The 20,085-nt window shown below is 39.6% G+C and overlaps 1 protein-coding gene across 2 annotated transcripts in view; it reads right to left on the bottom strand.

Annotated features, from left to right (window-relative positions):
* Nucleotides 1–18,944, bottom strand: part of LOC124596556 (G patch domain-containing protein 11) — a 132,757-nt gene extending 113,813 nt beyond the window's left edge. For both annotated transcript variants that reach the window (XR_006978319.1, XM_047135742.1), the window contains exon 1: nt 18,694–18,944. Coding sequence is in view for 1 of the 2 variants with exons in the window: in XM_047135742.1 (XP_046991698.1) it covers nt 18,694–18,743 (50 nt within the window). In the remaining variant the exon portion in view is untranslated. The remainder of the gene's footprint in view (nt 1–18,693) is intronic.
* Nucleotides 18,945–20,085: the final 1,141 nt, after the last annotated feature.

The following is a 20,085-nucleotide window of genomic DNA, read 5'->3' as shown; positions in this document are numbered from 1 at the left end:
TGAAGCTCAATATGAAGAACAGCAGAATAAAAACATGGATCCTATAATTCTACGAGTCGTCAAATGTCGAAGGTCAAGCAGAGAAACAAAATGCAAGAAATGGCCTGACCATTTTACTTACTATGTGCAAGAAGGGCTTCCAAGTGAAGATACTGATGTCAAAGAGGTCTTGAAAGGGATAAATAAAACAGAATGAACAAAAAAAAACAATGAAGAAAGAATTCTCACCTCTGGTTTGTCATAACACATTCGCACATTTGAAGTGGTGTAGCTACCCAGGGTACACAAACCTCTCCAGAACTAGGTGGTTATTAAAGATAACTTAGCAGGACCATAAACATTTAAGGCATGCTTAATGGCAAAAGGGCGGTCTCAAGCACAATGTGTTAATTACAATGAAACCTCCACACTGGTTGTCAAGTATGCATCCATAAGACATCTCTTGTCTAAGGCAGCTCGAGAGATCCTGAAGGTTGACCATGTCGGGCATCACTACTACTTATCTCTATGGAGACCTAAAGGAAGAACTTTATATTATTCCATCAGAAAATTTTGCAGTTCCTGGAAAAGTACGGAGGCTGAAGAAAGCCGTTTATCAACTTAAAAAAGCCTGGTCGGAATTGGAATCATGCAGTTGATGAGATGTTGAGTAAAGTGAAATTGAACAGATCTAACATTGATCTATGTATCTGCTTTCATAGAGATGACACCAAACTAGTCATCATAGCTTTCTATGTTGATGACATGCTATTATTCTCAAATGACAGAAGTATTTCGAATCAAGTTAAAAATTCTCTGAAGAGATTTTTTGAGAGGGAGGATTTAGGACCATCGAGCCAAGGCCTATGTATGGCAATTAACACAAAACTGGTGTGTGTGTGTGTGTGTGTGTGTGTGTGTGTGTGATTGAGAGAGAGAGAGAGAGAGAGAGAGAGAGAGAGAGAGAGAGAGAGAGAGAGAAGAAGATTTAGATCTACCAAGAATCCTATGCATGAAAAGTTCTGGAGAAATATGGAATGAGTGAAGCCAAACCAGTGCCAATGCCACTCAGACTTGGTTTGAACTTTGAAGCAGTCAAATCACCTGCAAACAGTGTACCTTATCAGAGGTCAATGGGAGTTTTTCTATATGTATCCAAATCTCTAGAAATGAAGTATGTTTTGCTGTTAATCTCCTTAGCAGATATATTGACTGTTTAAAAAAGGTCCACTGGTTATGACTAAAAAGAATTTTTAGATATTTAAAGGGGGCCTTGGGATATATGCTAGAATTTTCTAGAGATGGCAATAGCCAATAGGAAAAAAACTGTCTTTAGTGATGCAGATAGGAGAAATAAAATGAAGGGCTGATACTATGTAACTGGTTCATGCATAAAAATACAAAACCCCTTAATTTTGCAGTCTAGGAGACAAAAAGAACTAGGCTACTGTAGTTTCCACATGTGCAGCTGAATATATGGCTTAGGCATAAGCTGCTAAGGATTACGACAACATATCTGAGGTAGATCCAAGTAGTGTCACAAGTCACTTAAAGCATATTTTGATGATAAAGGAGCCATTTGGTTAGCAAGAATCTATATATACATACAAAATACGAGGGTTGGAGCTTTAACAGTGGCAACTATTTATTTACAGTTCGTACAAAATAGATACATGGTTCAAAGTTTTAGTAACCTTCAAAGTAGTCACCAGCATTGTGTATAACCCGTTGCCAGCGATGTGGAAGTCGTAGGATACTCTTAGCAGTGCCAGTTGTGTTGACAGTTCAAGTGGCGTGGTGTATTGCCCAATGAGTTTCTAGCAGTTCTGAAGTGAATGCCCTGAAGTGTTTACTTCAGTTTAGAAATCGAGTTGAGCTCACGAGGGCTTAAGTCAGGAGAGTGCACTAGGTGGTACAGCACTTAGCAGCCCCATCAGTCAAAAAAATCAGTAACTGCTTGCAATGTATACGCCTGAGCATTGTCCTACAAAATGATGGTCAGGTCCTGCAGAAAGTGTCATCACTTCTGTCTCTAAACTGGTCGTAGGTTGTGTTCCAAAAATGAACAGCATAGGGACAGAAGTGATGACACTTTCTGCAAGACCCGACCATCATTTTGTAGGGCAGCCGGCCGGTGTGGCCGAGCGGTTCTAGGCGCTTCAGTCCGGAACCGCGCGACCGCTGCGGTCGCAGGTTCAAATCCTGCCTCGGGCATGGATGTGTGTGATGTCCTTAGTTTAGTTAGGTGTAAGTAGTTTTAAGTCCTAGGGGACTGATGACCTCAGATGTTAAGCCCCATAGTGCTCAGAGCCATTTGAATTTTGCAGGACAATGCTCAAGCATGTACAGTGCTAGCTGTTGCTGATTTGTTTGACAGATGGGGCTGATAAGTGCTACACCACCTACTGCACTCCCCTGACTTAAGTCATCGTAAGTTCAACTCTATTTCTAAACTGAAGGAAACGCTTCACGGCATTCACTTCAGAACTGCTACAAATTTGTCGGGCAACAAACCGTGCTGCTCGAACTGTCAACACAACTGACACTGCTAAGAGTATCCTACGACTTCCACATTGCTGACAATGGGTTCTACACAATGCTGGTGACTACTTTGAAGGTCAGTAAAACTTCGAAACACGTATCTATTTTGTATGAGCTGTAAATAAATACACTCCTGGAAATTGAAATAAGAACACCGTGAATTCATTGTCCCAGGAAGGGGAAACTTTATTGACACATTCCTGGGGTCAGATACATCACATGATCACACTGACAGAACCACAGGCACATAGGCACAGGCAACAGAGCATGCACAATGTCGGCACTAGTACAGTGTATATCCACCTTTCGCAGCAATGCAGGCTGCTATTCTCCCATGGAGACGATCGTAGAGATGCTGGATGTAGTCCTGTGGAACGGCTTGCCATGCCATTTCCACCTGGCGCCTCAGTTGGACCAGCGTTCGTGCTGGACGTGCAGACCGCGTGAGACGACGCTTCATCCAGTCCCAAACATGCTCAATGGGGGACAGATCCGGAGATCTTGCTGGCCAGGGTAGTTGACTTACACCTTCTAGAGCACGTTGGGTGGCACAGGATACATGCGGACGTGCATTGTCCTGTTTGAACAGCAAGTTCCCTTGCCCGTCTAGGAATGGTAGAACGATGGGTTCGATGACGGTTTGGATGTACCGTGCACTATTCAGTGTCCCCTCGACGATCACCAGTGGTGTACGGCCAGTGTAGGAGATCGCTCCCCACACCATGATGCCGGGTGTTGGCCCTGTGTGCCTCGGTCGTATGCAGTCCTGATTGTGGCGCTCACCTGCACGGCGCCAAACACGCATACGACCATCATTGGCACCAAGGCAGAAGCGACTCTCATCGCTGAAGACGACACGTCTCCATTCGCCCCTCCATTCACGCCTGTCGCGACACCACTGGAGGCGGGCTGCACGATGTTGGGGCGTGAGCGGAAGACGGCCTAACGGTGTGCGGGACCGTAGCCCAGCTTCATGGAGACGGTTGCGAATGGTCCTCGCCGATACCCCAGGAGCAACAGTGTCCCTAATTTGCTGGGAAGTGGCGGTGCGGTCCCCTACGGCACTGCGTAGGATCCTACGGTCTTGGCGTGCATCCGTGCGTCGCTGCGGTCCGGTCCCAGGTCGACGGGCACGTGCACCTTCCGCCGACCACTGGCGACAACATCGATGTACTGTGGAGACCTCACGCCCCACGTGTTGAGCAATTCGGCGGTACGTCCACCCGGCCTCCCGCATGCCCACTATACGCCCTCACTCAAAGTCCGTCAACTGCACATACGGTTCACGTCCACGCTGTCGCGGCATGCTACCAGTGTTAAAGACTGCGATGGAGCTCCGTATGCCACGGCAAACTGGCTGACACTGACGGCGGCGGTGCACAAATGCTGCGCAGCTAGCGCCATTCGACGGCCAACACCGCGGTTCCTGGTGTGTCCGCTGTGCCGTGCGTGTGATCATTGCTTGTACAGCCCTCTCGCAGTGTCCGGAGCAAGTAAGGTGGGTCTGACACACCGGTGCCAATGTGTTCTTTTTTCCATTTCCAGGAGTGTAGTTGCCACTATTAAAGTTCCAGCCCTCGTATCATTTTACAAGAAAGTATCTGGAGCCAGATGATATAAATATTGAACATCTACCTACTAAAGAAATGTTAGCTAATACTTTTACAAAACCTGTCCATAATCCAAGACACGAAATGTGTAAAAAACGTAAGCTTTGTGAAATCATGGAAGGCGTCACTGCACATTTGAACTTCATATTGTGTGTCAATGTCAATTTAAGGGAACATAAATTTACAAATCCTAACCTATCAACAGTTTTCTGTTTACTTCATTTTGTTACTATTACTCTGTGGTTGTCATTTGTTCATATGTATGTAGCAGTGATCTCTATACAACCCAGACAATGAACTCCACCCCACAGTTAGTAAAACTCCAGCTGTCTGATAGTGTCAGCCGTAGATGCTCATATTTCATTTCTTGCCAAAATATAATGTGGCTGCTAAACATGTCATTGGAACAGGAAAAGATAATGATTTTCGATTCTACTCCCACATCAGCCTGTTACATTGCATATTTACATATAGTTCAAAACAAGATATAAGTGAGGAATCCTTTGTCACACACAGTTTGCCAAACTACAACAAATGATATGCAAGGCACATAACCAACAGGGGCACTGCATTTCTATGCTTAGATGACAAGAGTTCTACACTCACGTTGTATAGAGATATGCTGATGCAGTATTTCTTGCTTTTCGAAAACCATTGGACTCAGCACACTTACTCTTATTGCCAAAGGTATGATCATATGGTGTATCAATAGAAATTTGCGACTGGACTAAGAATTTTTTGATAGGGAGGATGTTAGTTGCAAATTCTGATAGAAAGAAGACGGTTCTGCTGCTACATAGTTCTTATGGCAGAGGTATGGGCCAGCAATAGCAGGAAGTATTGGGCAGTGAGTACCAGGTCACCACCTCTGTGAAGCCTAGTGCAGTGTTGGCTCAGGTGACTGTTAATGTAGGGAAGTTATGTAGGAATTCTACGAAAGTGGATTGGGCAGTGATTGTCAGTCGAGCTGGTAACAGTCTTGTCAGGAATGGGGAGTATGATGTAGGTGGTGACCTAGCATAGATAGCTACTCAAGCTGATGGCACTAATGTGCATTCCGTGCTACTGTTTCAGTGTCATGATTGGCCTTTTCTTAACGCTGCTGTTAAGCATGTTACATGGGGCTGCAGAAGGCACTGATGGTGGAGAGCCTGGCTGACATTGCAGTCGTGCCAGTTGAGTTTATCAATAGATCAGGTTTCATTAGGCATGGCCTGCACCTCACTACGTATGGGAAGGGGAGGCTGGCAAAGCTTATAGGTGACTGTGTTGTGTGGCCTGTGGTGGGATCACTCAACGAAAAATTCCTGTAGCTGTTGGTGTTAGTGCTGTAACATTTTTTTAGATTGACGTCAGCTGATAAGTATTCCTGCTTAAAGCAAGTCCCTCTAACAAAGGAATCACCTTCAAAGGAGGTCATGTATCCAAGTAGTGAAGGATTTATCATATTTCATCAAAATATAAAAGGTATTACAGATAATATTAGTGAACTGCTTATAGATGTTGACTCTGACATTATTGGTGTGGTATAAATAGCTACGATGCCAAAACGTAGGTGCGCTCTTGTAGTTTGGCACTATGAAAGCGAATGAAAAGCACCGACCACAGCGCCCTCTAGCCGACGCTGTGGAGCTCGACGAGCGCCGCTCCTCATTCACCTCTTCTGGTCACGAGCAGATGACCTAGCAAGATTGTTTCTATCGCATCTACAGATATTGCCGTTGTAACTTCTAGTTGATGTTATCTTTGACTGATGTATGGCTTCGCACCTATGTGCTCATCCCAGCCAAAATTAAGTAACAATTCATGTATTCATATTCTTCCTATAGTAAAGGTGCTTTATGCTATTTTGTCTAAAACTGACACGGTGAGACCATGGCTGTGTACAATTAATGTAGGTTAATTCTTACAGAGAAGAAAACAGCAACCAGCCACTTCTCTGTAAGAATTAACCTATATTAAAGGTGCTTTAAATTTACATGCAGTACCGAAGTACTTCACCTTTTCCTGCTCCTACTCGCTTACATCACTCTCAGCCTATTTTGCAGAAGCAGTTCACAGGAGCAGATCAACACGCGTATCCAGACAGGATACAAAAATTGATATATCAAAACGTCACTTAAACAATTAGAAAATTCAGATGTTTTCTTTACCAGGATAAAGATTAGCTAGCTATTTTTCAAGGAGTTCTTTGCGGACTGGGGGAGTGGCCATGTATGTAAAAAACAGTATTCCACTGGAGTCTGTAGACTCACTAAACAGGTATTTGAATGTTGTGCAGGGGCAGTTGAATTTAGTGAAACTAAACTTCTAATCATTGTTATGTATAGGTGCCCTAACTCTGACTTCAGAGCATTTCTGCTGAGGGTTCTTTGCTCACTTTGTAAGAAGTACCAAAAATTAGTTATATTTGGTGACTTCAATATTAACTTCTTATGTGATCGTGCATGAAAAAGGATACTGGAAGATCTCTTAAATTCATATGATCTGATGCAGTCTGTGTTTTTTCCAAACAGGGTGCAGGGGAACAGTTGCACAAATATAGAAAATATTTTCATTCATTCTTCATTATTAGATGGGCATTCTGTTACTAAAAGGGTGAATCGCTTTCAGACCATGACGCACAAATTTTAACATTAAAAGGTTTTTGTTCCCAAACAAAAGTTATATATAATTACAAACTATGTAGAAAAGCTAATCCAATGGCAACCTCATTAAAGAACAAGAGCAGCAGGATGTTTATAGTGCCAATAACGTAAATAACAAATATAATGCTTTCCTTAACAGATTTCTCATGCTCTTCAAAAATTGCTTTCCATTAGTGTGTTCTAAATGTGGTACTAGAAGCAAATGGCAGCCTGGGTGGTTGACTAGTGGGATAAGGATATCACGTAGAACAAAGTGGGGATTATATTAAAATGTTAGAAGTAGTCACAATTGAATTACAATAGCCCATTACAAATATTTAGTACTGTAAGGTGCTTAAAAATGTTATTAGGAAGGCAAAGAGTATGTGGTACACAAAGAGAATATCTAATTCACAGGGTAAAATTAAAACCATATGGTCAGTCATGAAGCAAGCATGTGGTTAGCAGGACAAGCTCGAAGATATAAAGCCAGTTCGTAGTAAAAATGTAAGTCAGATATATGTACAGTATTTAACAATCACTTTCTGAGCATTGTTGGTGAATTAAATAAAAACTTAGTTTCTACAGGGAATTGTATAGCTCTCTTGGAAAATGCCTTTCCAAGACTGATGTCTGAAATACTCCTCTGTGATACTGACAAGGAGGAGACTGAGTCAATAATTAAAGCATTGAAGACTAAGGACTTTCATGGATATGACGGAGTACCTAGCAGAATATTAAAGTACTGTGCTGCACATGTTCGCCCTGTACTTAGCTGTACACGTAATGTAAGGTTAATTGATCATTTTATTTTGCATAATTTGCTATCAAATGTACAGTTCAGTTTTAGAAGTGGTTTAACAACTGAAAATGCTATATTCTCTTCTCTCCCCGAGGTACTGCATGGATTAAAGAGAAAGTTTCGAACTCTAGGCATCTTTTTTGATTTAACTAAGGCATTTGATTGTGTTGATCACAAAATATTGCTCCAGAAGGTGGACCCTTATGGAATACGGGGAGCAACTCACAACAATTAGTTCACCTCTTACTTTAATAACATACAGCAAAAGGTCATTCTCCACACTGTTCATAATGGCTATAATGTGGGGTCTGAGAGTGGCATGGTTAAATGGGAGGGCTGGGGGGGGGGGGGGGGGGGGCCTGAGCGATCAGTGCTGGGGCCACACTTGTGCCTCATTTACATAGGTGATGTGGCCTTTATTATTACAAGTGATTCCAAAATATTTCTGTTTGCTGGTGACACTAGCTTGGTAGTAAAGGATGTTGTGTGCAACAATGGCACTGTTTCAAAGAGCGCATTTCAAGGCATAAGTTCATGGCTTGTAGAAAATAAACTAATGCTAAGTTGCAGTAAGACTTAGCTTTTACAGTTTCTAACACACAATTTCTGGCTGAAAGCAAGGAGAAACTTCAGCTGTAATTTTTCCCAAGGGCATGCAGCTTTACTGTATGGTTAAATGATGATAGTGTCCTCATGGGTAAAATACTCTGGAGGTAAAATACTACCCCATTTGGATCTCCGGTCTGGGACTACTCAGGAGGTCGTCATTATCAGCAGAAACAAAAGTGGCATTCTGCGAATCGTAGCATGGAATGTCAGATCGCTTCATCGGGCATGTATGTAAAAAAATTTAAAAAGGGAAACAGATAGGTTAAAGTTAGATATAGTGGGAATTCGTTAAATTCAGTGGCAGGAGGAAAAAGACTTCTGGTCAGGTGAATACAGGGTTATAAGTACAAAATCAAATAAAAGAATGCAGGAGTTGGTTTAATAACAAATAAAAAAACAGGACTGCATACAAACAGGATAGAAAATGCATTATCATAGCCAAGATAGACACAAAGACCAAGCCTACCACAGCAATAGAAGTTTATGTGTCAAATAGCTCCGCAGATGAAGAGATTGAAGAAATGTATGATGCAATAAAAGAAATTATTCAAATAGTTATGGTAGATGAAAATTTAATATTCATGGGGGACTGGAATTCGATAGTAGGAAAAGGAAAATTATTAGGTAAACTTGGACTAGGGATACGGAATGAAGAGGTAGCAACCTGGTAAAATTTTGTGCAAAGCATAACATAATCATAGCTAACACTTTGTTTATGAATCATGAAAGAAGGCTATATACAAGGAAGAGGCCTGGAGACACTGGAAGGTTTCAGATACATCATACAACGGTAAGACAGAGATTTAGGAACCAGGTTTTAAATTGTAAGACATTCCCAGGGGCACATGTGGACTCTGACCACAATCTATTGGTTATGAACTGTAGATTAAAACTAAAGAAACTGCAAAATGGTGGGAATTTAAGGAGATGGGATCTGGATAAACTGAAAGAACCAGAGGTTGTAGAGAGCTTCAGAGAGAGCATTACGGAACGATTGACAAGAATGGAGGAAAGAAATACAGTAGAAGAAGAATGGGTAGCTTTGAGGGATGAAGTAGTGAAGGCAGCAGAGGATCAACTAGATAAAAAAAAAATTTAAAAAAAAATGAGGGCTAGTAGAAATCCTTGGGTAACAGAAGAGATATTCATTTTAATTGATGAAAGGAGAAAATATAAAAATGCAGTAAATGAAGCAGGCAAAAAGGAATACAAAAGTCTCAAAAATGAGATTGTCAGGAAGAGCAAAATGACAAAGCAGGCATGGCTAGAGGACAAATGAAGGGTGTGGAAGTATGTATCACTAGGGGTAAGACAGATACAGGAAAATTAAAGAGACCTTGGGAGAAAAGAGGACCACCAGTGTGAATATCAAGAGCTCAGATGGAAAGCCAGTTCTAAACGAAGAAAGGAAGGCAGAAAAGTGGAAGGAGTATATAGAGGGCCTATACAAGGGTGAAGTACTTGAGGGCAAAATGGAAGAGAAAGAAGGTGAAGATGAAATAGGAGATATGATACTGCTTGAAGAATTTGACAGACGAATGGAAAAACTGGGAGAAGCTGACCTCGCGGAAGATCTGTTTGGATTCCATAAAAATCTTGGAACACACACGGCAATACTGACCATACGACTTATCTTAGAAGATAGATTAAGGAAAGGTAAACCTACATTTCTAGCATTTGTGGACTTAGAGAAAGCTTTTGACAATGTTGACTGGAATACTCTCTTTCAAATTCTGAAGGTGACAGTGATAAAATGCAGGGAGCAAAAGGCTATTTACGATCTGTACAGGAACCAGATGGTAGTTATAAGGGCCGAGGGGGCATGAAAGGAAAGCAGTGATTGAGAAGGGAGTAAGACAGGGTTTTAGCCTATCCCCGATGTTATTCAATCTGTATACTGAGCAAGCAGTAAAGGAAAGAAAAGAAAAATTTGGAGTAGGAATTAAAATCCATGGAGAAGAAATAAAAACTTTGAGGTTTGCTGATGGCATTGTAATTCTGTCAGAGACAGCAAATGACCTGGAGGAGCAGTTGAATCAAATGGATGGCCTCTCGAAAGGAGGATATAAGATGAACAACAACAAAAGCAAAACTGGGATAATGGAATGTAGTTGAATTAAATCAGGTGATGCTGAAGGAATTATATTAGAAAATGACAATTAGTAGATGAGTTTTACTATTTGGGGAGCAAAATAACTTGATGATGGTCGAAGTAGTAAAATTTAGACTGGCTATGGCAAGGAAAGCATTTCTGAAGAAGAGAAATTTGTTAACATCGAGTATAGATTTAAATGTAATGAAGTCTTTTCTGGAAGTGTTTATAGGGAGTGTAACATGTATGGAAGCGAAACATGGATGATAAATAGTTTAGACAAGAAGAGAATAGAAGCTTTCAAAATGTGGTGCTACAGAAGAATGCTGAAGATTACATGGCTAGATCACATAACTAATGAGGAGGTACTGAAAACAATTGGAAGAAGAGGAATTTGTGGCACAACCTGACTAAAAGACGGGATCAGTTGATAGAACATGTTCTGAGGCATCAAGAGATCACCAGTTTTGTATTGGAGGGAAGTGTGGAGGGCAAAAATTGTCGAGGGAGATCAAGAGGTGATTACATTATAAATCAACAAAACCTGTCATTTTAATTTCACAGAATGGGCGTATGATTAGTGAAACTGAACAATTCAAATTTCTAGGTGTTCAGATAGATAGTAAACTATCATGTAAAGCCCACATTCAGGATCTTGTTCAAAGACTTAATCTGGTCATTTTTACATTTGAACAATATCTGAAGTAAGTGATGGTTCTACACGAAAAGTAATTTACCCTGCTTATTTTCATTTGCTTATGATGTATGGTATTATATCTTAGGGTAACTCTTTCCTATTGTCAAAGAATATTTTTGGCCCTGAAACAGGTGGTTCGGGCAATAAGCGGTGTAAGTTTGTGAACCTCTTATCCACCCCTATTCCTTAGTCTGTGTATTCTGACACTGACCTTTCAATATTTATATTTTCTGTCTTTTATTGTTACACAAACAGCTTATTCACAAGAATTAGCAGCTTTCACTCAGTTAATGCTAGGCAGAATTCCAGACTGCATTTGGATTGCACTTCCTTGACTCTTGCGCAGAAAGGAGTGCAGTATATTGCTGCATCCATTTTCAATAAGCTACCACAAGAATAGGAATACAAACGTCTCAAAAATGAGATTGACAGAAAGTGCAAAATGGCTAAGCAGGGATGGCTAGAGGACAAATGTAAGGATGTAGAGGCTTATCGCACTAGGGGTAAGATAGATCTGCCTACAGGAAAATTAAAGAGACCTTTGGAGAAAAGAGAGCCACTTGTATGAATATCAAGAGCTCAAATGGAAACCCAGTTCTATGCAAAGAAGGGAAAGCAGAGAGGTGGAAGGAGTATATAGAGGGTCTATACAAGAGTGATGTACTTCAGGACAACATCATGGAAATGGAAGAGGATGTAGATGAATATGAAATGGGAGATACGATACTGCGTGAAGAGTTTGACAGAGCACTGAAAGACCTGAGTCGAAACAAGGCCCCGGGAGTAGACAACATTCCATTAGAACTACTGACAGCCTTGGGAGAGCCAGTCCTGACAAAACTCTACCATCTGGTGAGCAAGATGTATGAGACAGGTGAAATACCCTCAGACTTCAAGAAGAATATAATAATTCCAATCCCAAAGAAAGCAGGTGTTGACAGATGTGAAAATTACCGAACTATCAGTTTAATAAGTCACGGCTGCAAAATACTAACATGAATTCTTTACAGACGAATGGAAAAACTGGTAGAAGCCAACCTTGAGGAAGATCAGTTTGGATTCCGCAGAAATGTTGGAACACGTGAGGCAATACTGACCCTACGACTTATCTTAGAAAATAGATTAAGGAAAGGTAAACCTACGTTTCTAGCATTTGTAGACTTAGAGAAAGCTTTTGACAATTTTGACTGGAATATTCTCTTTCAAATTCTAAAGATGACAGGGGTAAAATCCAGGGAGCGAAAGGCTATTTACAATATGTACAGAAACCAGATGGCTGTTATAAGAGTCGAGGGGCATGAAAGGGAAGCAGCGGTTGGGAGGGGAGTGAGACAGGGTTGTAGCCTGTCTCCGAAGTTATTCAATCTGTATATTGAGCAAGCAGTAAAGGAGACAAAAGAAAAATTCGGAGTAGGTGTTAAAATCCATGGAGAAGAAATAAAAACTTTGAGGTTCGCCGATGACATTGTAATTCTGTCAGAGACAGCAAAGGATTTGGAAGAGCAGTTGAACGGAATGGACAGTGTCTTGAAAGGATACAATGAACATCAACAAAAGCAAAACGAGGATAGTGAAATGTAGTAGAATTAAGTCGGGTGATGCTGAGGGAATTAGATTAGGAAATGAGACACTTAAAGTAGTAAAGGAGTTTTGCTATTTGGAGGGCAAAATAACTGATGATGGTCGAAGTAGAGAGGATATAAAATGTAGACTGGCAATGGCAAGGAAAGCATTTCTGAAGAAGAGAAATTTGTTAACATCGGGTATAGATTTAATTGTCAGGAAGTCGTTTCTCAAGGTATTTGTATGGAGTGTAGCCATGTATGGAAGTGAAACATGGACGATAAATAGTTTGGACAAGAAGAGAATAGAAGCTTTTGAAATGTGGTGCTACAGAAGAATGCTGAAGATTAGATGGGTAGATCACGTAACTAATGAGAAGGTATTGAATAGAATTGGGGAGACGAGGAGTTTGTGTCACAACTTGACTAGAAGAAGGGACCGGTTGGTAGGACATGTTCTGAGGCATCAAGGGATCACCAATTTAGCATTGGAAGGCAGCGTGGTGGGTAAAAATCGTAGAGGGAGACCAAGAGATGAATACACTAAGCAGATTCAGAAGGATGTAGGTTGCAGTAAATACTGGGAGATGAAGAAGCTTGCACAGGATAGAGTAGCATGGAGAGCTGCATCAAACCAGTCTCAGGACTGAAGACAACAACAACAACAACAACAAGAATACAAAAATCTTATCAGTAATCAACACACTTTCAAATCGAAACTGAAAAGTTTCCTCGTAAAATTAAGCTGATTCCTGTGTCATATTGATGATTGTGTTTATATAAACTTGTGGCTTGTCTTTTTTGGGTTCATGAACGTTTTATTTTATCTGTTATTACTTTTATGTTGTAATTTCATGTACTGACACTTTCCATTACCTTGGAGATTTGCTCCTCAATTTAGTCCTCTGGAACTAGACGTGTAAAATAATAAAAACTAACATGTTACCTTAGGTGTAGAGTCATTGTCCAATGTAGTAGTAGTTTCGGGTTTGCCTACCGGGGAGGTGTGTTGGGACCATTGCTGTTTAGGTTGTATATGGTCATTCCACGTCAAGGGAGCTAAAGATCTCGACTCGACCATCTTCTAATCTAATGTAATTTAGTGTGAGAGTTCTATACGGTCTTTGATGGTTATATATCAAATTTTAGTTCAGTATCTTCAGTAGTTGAACTTTTAGGGGCTTTTCAAAAGAGGCTACTCACATTTGCATCACGCACGAAGGTGCAAATTTGCTATGTTTGCTAGGCTTTTTTTCAAAATTTCTTGCTAACAGTTGGTCATTTGTTTTAATATACAAAGACAACTTTTTATGTTGAATCACAACATGGCAAAAAATTAGGCATTTAGTCATACCTAAATATAGATACAGGCCTCTAAAGTAGCTAAAAAAAAGTGTCCCACAATTCTGAGAGCCTATGTTTGACCACGCACTGCTAATTTTCATATGAAACAATCACACCAAAACTTCAGATGGTTATTCCCACTAATGATGTCTACGTATGGACCAAATTTAATTACCATGGGATGCCTAGATGAATATATATGCATCAGTAAATTTGGCCAAAATTTGCTAAGTGCAAATTTTGGCTTTTTTGTTGGGGGGAGGGGGGTTTGTAATATTTCAATTATCTTGTTCAATCCTTTTTGTTTGCCACAGATGAAACGAGAACACTTTAAACTTTCAAAGCTAAATCATTTAATTTCTGGATCTTGCATTTTGCATCTTGCATTTTGTGTCACCATGGAATCTCCCACCTATATATGCACCAACATACATTACAGGGTTAAAACATTCTGAAGCAACACTGCATACCTTTCAAAAGTTATTATTTTAGCACTTCAAGAAGATTAAAAAGTGAAATATTTTGCTCATTAAGGCTCATAACACTACTGGTAATTAATTTTTTATTTGAGTATGTAAATCAGTTTCAAACATTAATTTAACACATGTCATATAAACAAGTACAATACACAACAAAGCAAATTTGCAAAACAAAATACTAAACAGTCAGTTCCATTTTTGGATAACAGTTCTACAATTTTTGTAAAGGACAGATTGTGGATACATGTATTGTCTTGATGATGATGATGATGCTTCTTAAATCTCGAAAATATGTTGCTCATGAGTCTAGCACGTGCCTTCAGCAGTTGGCCTGGGGAAGGAACATGCAGAACCATGTGGGTGCATAAAGCTGATGAGGAAGGAGTAGGTGTTTCTGCTTGTGAATCTTCTCCTCCTTCATCAGTCATACTGCAACACAGTCCTTTTTGCCTGGGCATAAACGAGTGAGGACGTTTTGTTTACTTCACCATTGAACGTTTTTGCTTTCCGATTTGCAGGTGTTGCCAAAATCCCACTTTCTATCCTTAGTTGCCTGGCCTTCTTCGCCACTATGGTTGAAAGAGCGAAATCTTTAGCAGTTTTTTTGAATAGTTTAGCTATTTGCGGATAGGGTTAAAATTTGAACTTCACTGCAATTGCTTGAAGTCTGGAGCTTAATTTTAAGTTCTTCAATTAAGCTGTCCATATATTTACCTTTTTGGCACTCCTGCATTTGTATGTGAGCAATATCTAATTGGCTCCCACCAGAAGCTGGGGCAATTACCTTAGTAATGCTGCCTTCAGCTTTCAGAACTTTGCACGTGAAATATCCTATTGAACCCTTTTAGCTGATCCATTGAAGCGTTAATGGTTATTCTTCAAGTGACAATAATGACTATTAGCTGCAAAACAAGCATCAAAGATATGGATGTCTTCTGGATGGTGATTCTTGTTTATCTCGGTGGGGTGATTCTTTTTGGGCCACTTCATGTCTACATTTGTTACAAATTTTCTAATCAGGTTTAAAAACTTCATTAGTAAGTAACTTCAAGCTATCACACATTGCAATGGTTACTGGTGTTAAAGCCTTCTTGGTAATGTGTATTTCTTTAGCAAATGCGTTGCAGCAAGTCTTGTGCAAGATTGAAATTTTGTCATCAAGAAGACACTATGGTATGAACAAATTGATGTAATCTATCTTCAGTAAAATCAAGCCCAGACCTACGTCATAGAAGCTCCTTGTACACTGGTAACATTTCCTTAAGTGGTTGTAGTTGACTTTTGCCGTAATTGAATGGCAATGACTTATGACATTCAGCTTCATCTGCTCCACCAAAGTAGAAGGCTGCAAGGGGGCTCTTGGTTTATCTTATTTGGCACATGATGTCATATTTTCATTTCACTGCTTGCAGAAAAAAAGTTTTTCCAACAAGAAGTAGCAAGTAACATGAGCTATGTAACACTGAGTCACACACCTTTTTCAGCATATTACAATATTTCACATGGTATAAATATTTTTAGAAATCTGTAACTCTGTCATTTGAATGCCAACCTAATATGTATTTTCTGTGATAAAAACCATATCGATTCTCCTAATAGTTTGAGGACACTTCTGACGTAAAACGCACATTAGGAATAGGAAACCCAAATTTGTAACATAAGTCAGAACATAAATTACATTCTTGTTCTTTAATTTTAATGCTCTTCCCTGCTTCAATACCACTTCAAGATCTTTCCCTGAATAACATAATTTATAATGATGATTTACAAAAGAAAATATGGGTTTATAGATTAATAACAAGTCAACATAATAAAACACTGATTTCAAAATTTAATGTGAGTCACCATGGAATCTCCCACCTATATATACACCAACATACATTACAGGGTTAAAACATTTTGAAGCAACACTGCATTCCATTATGATCTTCTAGATCTTATAATGTTAAGACGATTTTATGAGTTTTTATTATATTTGTATTCTATATAGTAAAATGATATAAAAATATTTCTTATTAACATAGTTACAGTCACTAAACCACAGGTAAATCTTACACTACTGACAGACACTACAATTTATACATATTTTGACATAGGCCTACAACTTCAAATTGTTTTAATTTTTTTTCCGTTTATCGATAATCCATTTTCCCTACTTTTGATAGGTACACTTACTAGTAATCAAAATGTAAGATCCAGAAATTAATTACTGTAGCTCTGAAAGCTTAAAGCAGCACCTTCAAGCTGTGTGTGTGTGTGTGTGTGTGTGTGTGTGTGTGTGTGTGTGTGTGTGTGTGTGCTTGTGTGAGGGGGGCGGGGAGGGGGGGGGGGGGGGAAGAGGATTGAACAAGACAGCAGAGATATTACCTCCCAAAAGTATCCTAAAATTTGTGTGTAGAAAATTTTGTGGCCGAATTTTCAGAAGCTTATCTTTTCCCTCTAGGCATTCAACGTCAATTAAATCTGGTCCATATATAGATATCATAGATAAAAATAACCCTCTGAAGTTTTGCTGTGATTGTTTCATATTAACAGAAGCAGTGTTCGGTCAAACATAGGTTCCCCGAATTGTGCAACGATTTTTATAGCCACTTTAGAGGTTCGTATATATTTTTAGATATTGCTAACTCCCCAATCTTTGCCATGGTGTGATTCAGCATCAAATGTTGTCAATGTATATTAAAGCAAATCACCAAATGTTTCCTAGAGCTTTTAAAACTGCCTGGCAAACATGGCACTTTTGCACCTTTGTACTTGATGCCAAGGTGGGTAGCCTCTCTAAAAATCTCTAAAAATTAGAACACTGAACATGCTGAACTGAAATTTGATATGTACGCATCAAAGACTATATAGAAGTTCACACATTTGGAGGTGGTCACGTGAGGACCTTTCTAATATTGGCCCGTTTGACGCGGAATGACGCGTATTGATGAAGTCGTGGAGAATATTAATAGTAACCTCAGGCTTTTGCCAATTACACTGACTTTTGCAGATGATGCAATTATTTATAATGAAGTATTGCCCGGAAGAAGCTGTATAAATATTCTGTCAGATCTTGATAAGACTTCGAAGTGGTGCAAAAGGTTGGCAACTTGCTTTGTGCATTCAGTAACGTAAAATTCTGCACTTCATGAAACGAACAACATAAAAAAATCAATGAGCTGCAGTTGGAATTGGCCAAATCATACAAATACCTTGGCAAAACCCTTTGTAAGGATATGAAATGAAATGATCAAACAAGCTCAGTCATGCATACAGTAGGTGGTAAATTCAGTTTGTTGATAGGATACTGGGGAAATGCACTAAGTCCTCAAAGGAGACTGCTTACAAATCACTTGTGTGACCCAGTCTAGAAAATCGCTCAGGTGTGTGTGTGTGTGTGTGTGTGTGTGTGTGTGTGTGTGTGTGACCCATACACAATAGAACTAACAGGGGATAGTGAACATGTACAGAGAATGGCAGCACAAGTGATCAGAGGTTTGTTTGACCTGTGGGAGAGTCACACAGGTGCTGAAGAAGCTCAAGTGACAAACTCTAGAATTTACAAGCAAATGATACTGAGAAAGCCTAATTACAAAGTTTAAAGAAGTGGCTTTAATTAATGACTCAAGGAATGTACTACAACCACCTATATATCACTCACATAGGGATCATGGGGACATGATTAATTCTAGCGCACACAGACGAATTAAACACTCATTCTTCCTGCGACCCATACGTGAACTGAACAGGAAGAAAACGTACTGACTGGCAGAATAGAATGCACACTCTGCCATGCACTTCAGAGTGGTTTGCAGGGTACAGATGTAGGTGTTCATTCCTTGTGTGTACGTTTGATTGTCATTTGATAAAACGATCGTTCACAAATATTTCACACTCTTTATGTTTGAAATACCCATCAATAAGGAGTGCTGGAAAACTACGTATGCATTTTAACGTTTTTTATTTCATGTTTTTATTAATATTGTACCCTATCATTTAAAGACTGGTTTGAAAATGAATGCAAGCCTTTGCAAGTAGTAATCGTTAAAATGACTATATGCAACTTAACCACACTGTTGTGGCGAATGGCAAAAGGACGAATCATAAATATGAAACTTTCTCCGATAAGGTTGCCTAGCACGAATACATTCACTTGTAGTGGCATTTACAACATTCAAGTAAACCAATCAAATATGAGGCGTATATTGAGAAGATGCATATTGTCTAACACGGCATTATAAAACCTAATGCTCAGAGACAGATTACAGAAGTTCGACAGTGATGAGGGTGACCAACTAGCCAGTTGTGATCCTTACTTTTGCTCTGTAACATTATTTTGTCAGTAAACTGAGAAATAAACTTCCATTACCATTGAACCAATATGTCATCTGACATATAATCAACGTCATCAGAAGCCATATTAAATGTGGAACTGTGATTATGTTACCACCGCAAAATAACTTGCACTACACTACCATTTACACACTACCACTGAACAACATTCTCGCCCCTACTCCGCATGGAGCATGGACCATAACAACACGCACACAATACACATTACACAGTACACACTACACACAAACTTCGACCATAGATTATATTTATGGTCGAATTTATGGTCGAAGCACACAAAGCAGTTACCACAGCCGCCTGTATTAGAGGCGGCCGTGCAGTTACCTAACTCTGACCAGCGACGCCTATGTGACACCCATCAAAGATACAGGTTGACTCTAACACAGAAGATTACAGGGACCAACCACTTTTAACACTCCTATTTATTTATTTCAACATCGCCGTTACCGGTTTCGAAGCAATAGGTTCATCTTCAGACGGCTAGTTCACGTTTTACATTACATTTCATGTTTTGTTTCCCCACTTGACGAAATTTCATTGGTGTGGTGGTGCAACACAACAACAACAACAACAAAGTGAATCAACGTCCCTTTAAATGAAATTGTGCCTCAGGACAATTTTAAGTGTTGTATACAAATTATTATTATCAAATGGAAAACGTTTCGATTTCTTACAATGAATAATAATAATTTGTTTACAGCACTTAAAATCGTCGTCTGGCTCAATCACAATTAAAAAGCCGTAATCTCACTTTCGTTTTGGTTGTAGGGCACAACCACCCCAAGAACGTTTCGTCAAGTGCAGAAACAAAATGTAATGAAAAACGTGAACTAGCCGTCTGAAGATGACCCTATCGGTTCGAAACCGGCAAGGGCGCTGTTTAAATAAATAAATAGCATTGTTAAAAGTGGCTGGTTGCTCTAATCTATTGTGTAAGAGTCAAACTATATTTTTACACAGGCAAGGGCTTAAAATCAAAGAACTCCAGCAGCAGAGGTATGTTATCAGTCACATTATGAATTATGTTTTGAAGGCTGCCACCATCAGTTAAATGAAAAAACGACATATAATTCTACGTCAGTCACAAAAATTTATGTTTTCCAATTCGCGTTTCTATGTTTAACCATATGTTACTACCCAACTGGGACTTCCTAGACAGAATATTTATCTGCCGTCAAGTAGCTCCTGTGTTCAGTCTTAAGGAAGATCATGACTCAGTTTCAGCGCATGAATAATAATTATCAACAGATCTTAAATAAAATGATGACATAAAAAACTATGCAAGATTGTGTTTTCTGATGTGAGGTATAAAATGGTTCAAATGGCTCTGAGCACTATGAGACTTAACTTCTGAGGTCATCAGTCCCCTAGAACTGAAGAACTACTTAAACCTAACTAACCTAATGAC

Source organism: Schistocerca americana, chromosome 2 (genome assembly GCF_021461395.2).
Source record: "Schistocerca americana isolate TAMUIC-IGC-003095 chromosome 2, iqSchAmer2.1, whole genome shotgun sequence".
In the NCBI taxonomy this organism is placed as follows: domain Eukaryota; kingdom Metazoa; phylum Arthropoda; class Insecta; order Orthoptera; family Acrididae; genus Schistocerca; species Schistocerca americana.
This window is presented reverse-complemented; position numbering and strand designations above follow the sequence as displayed.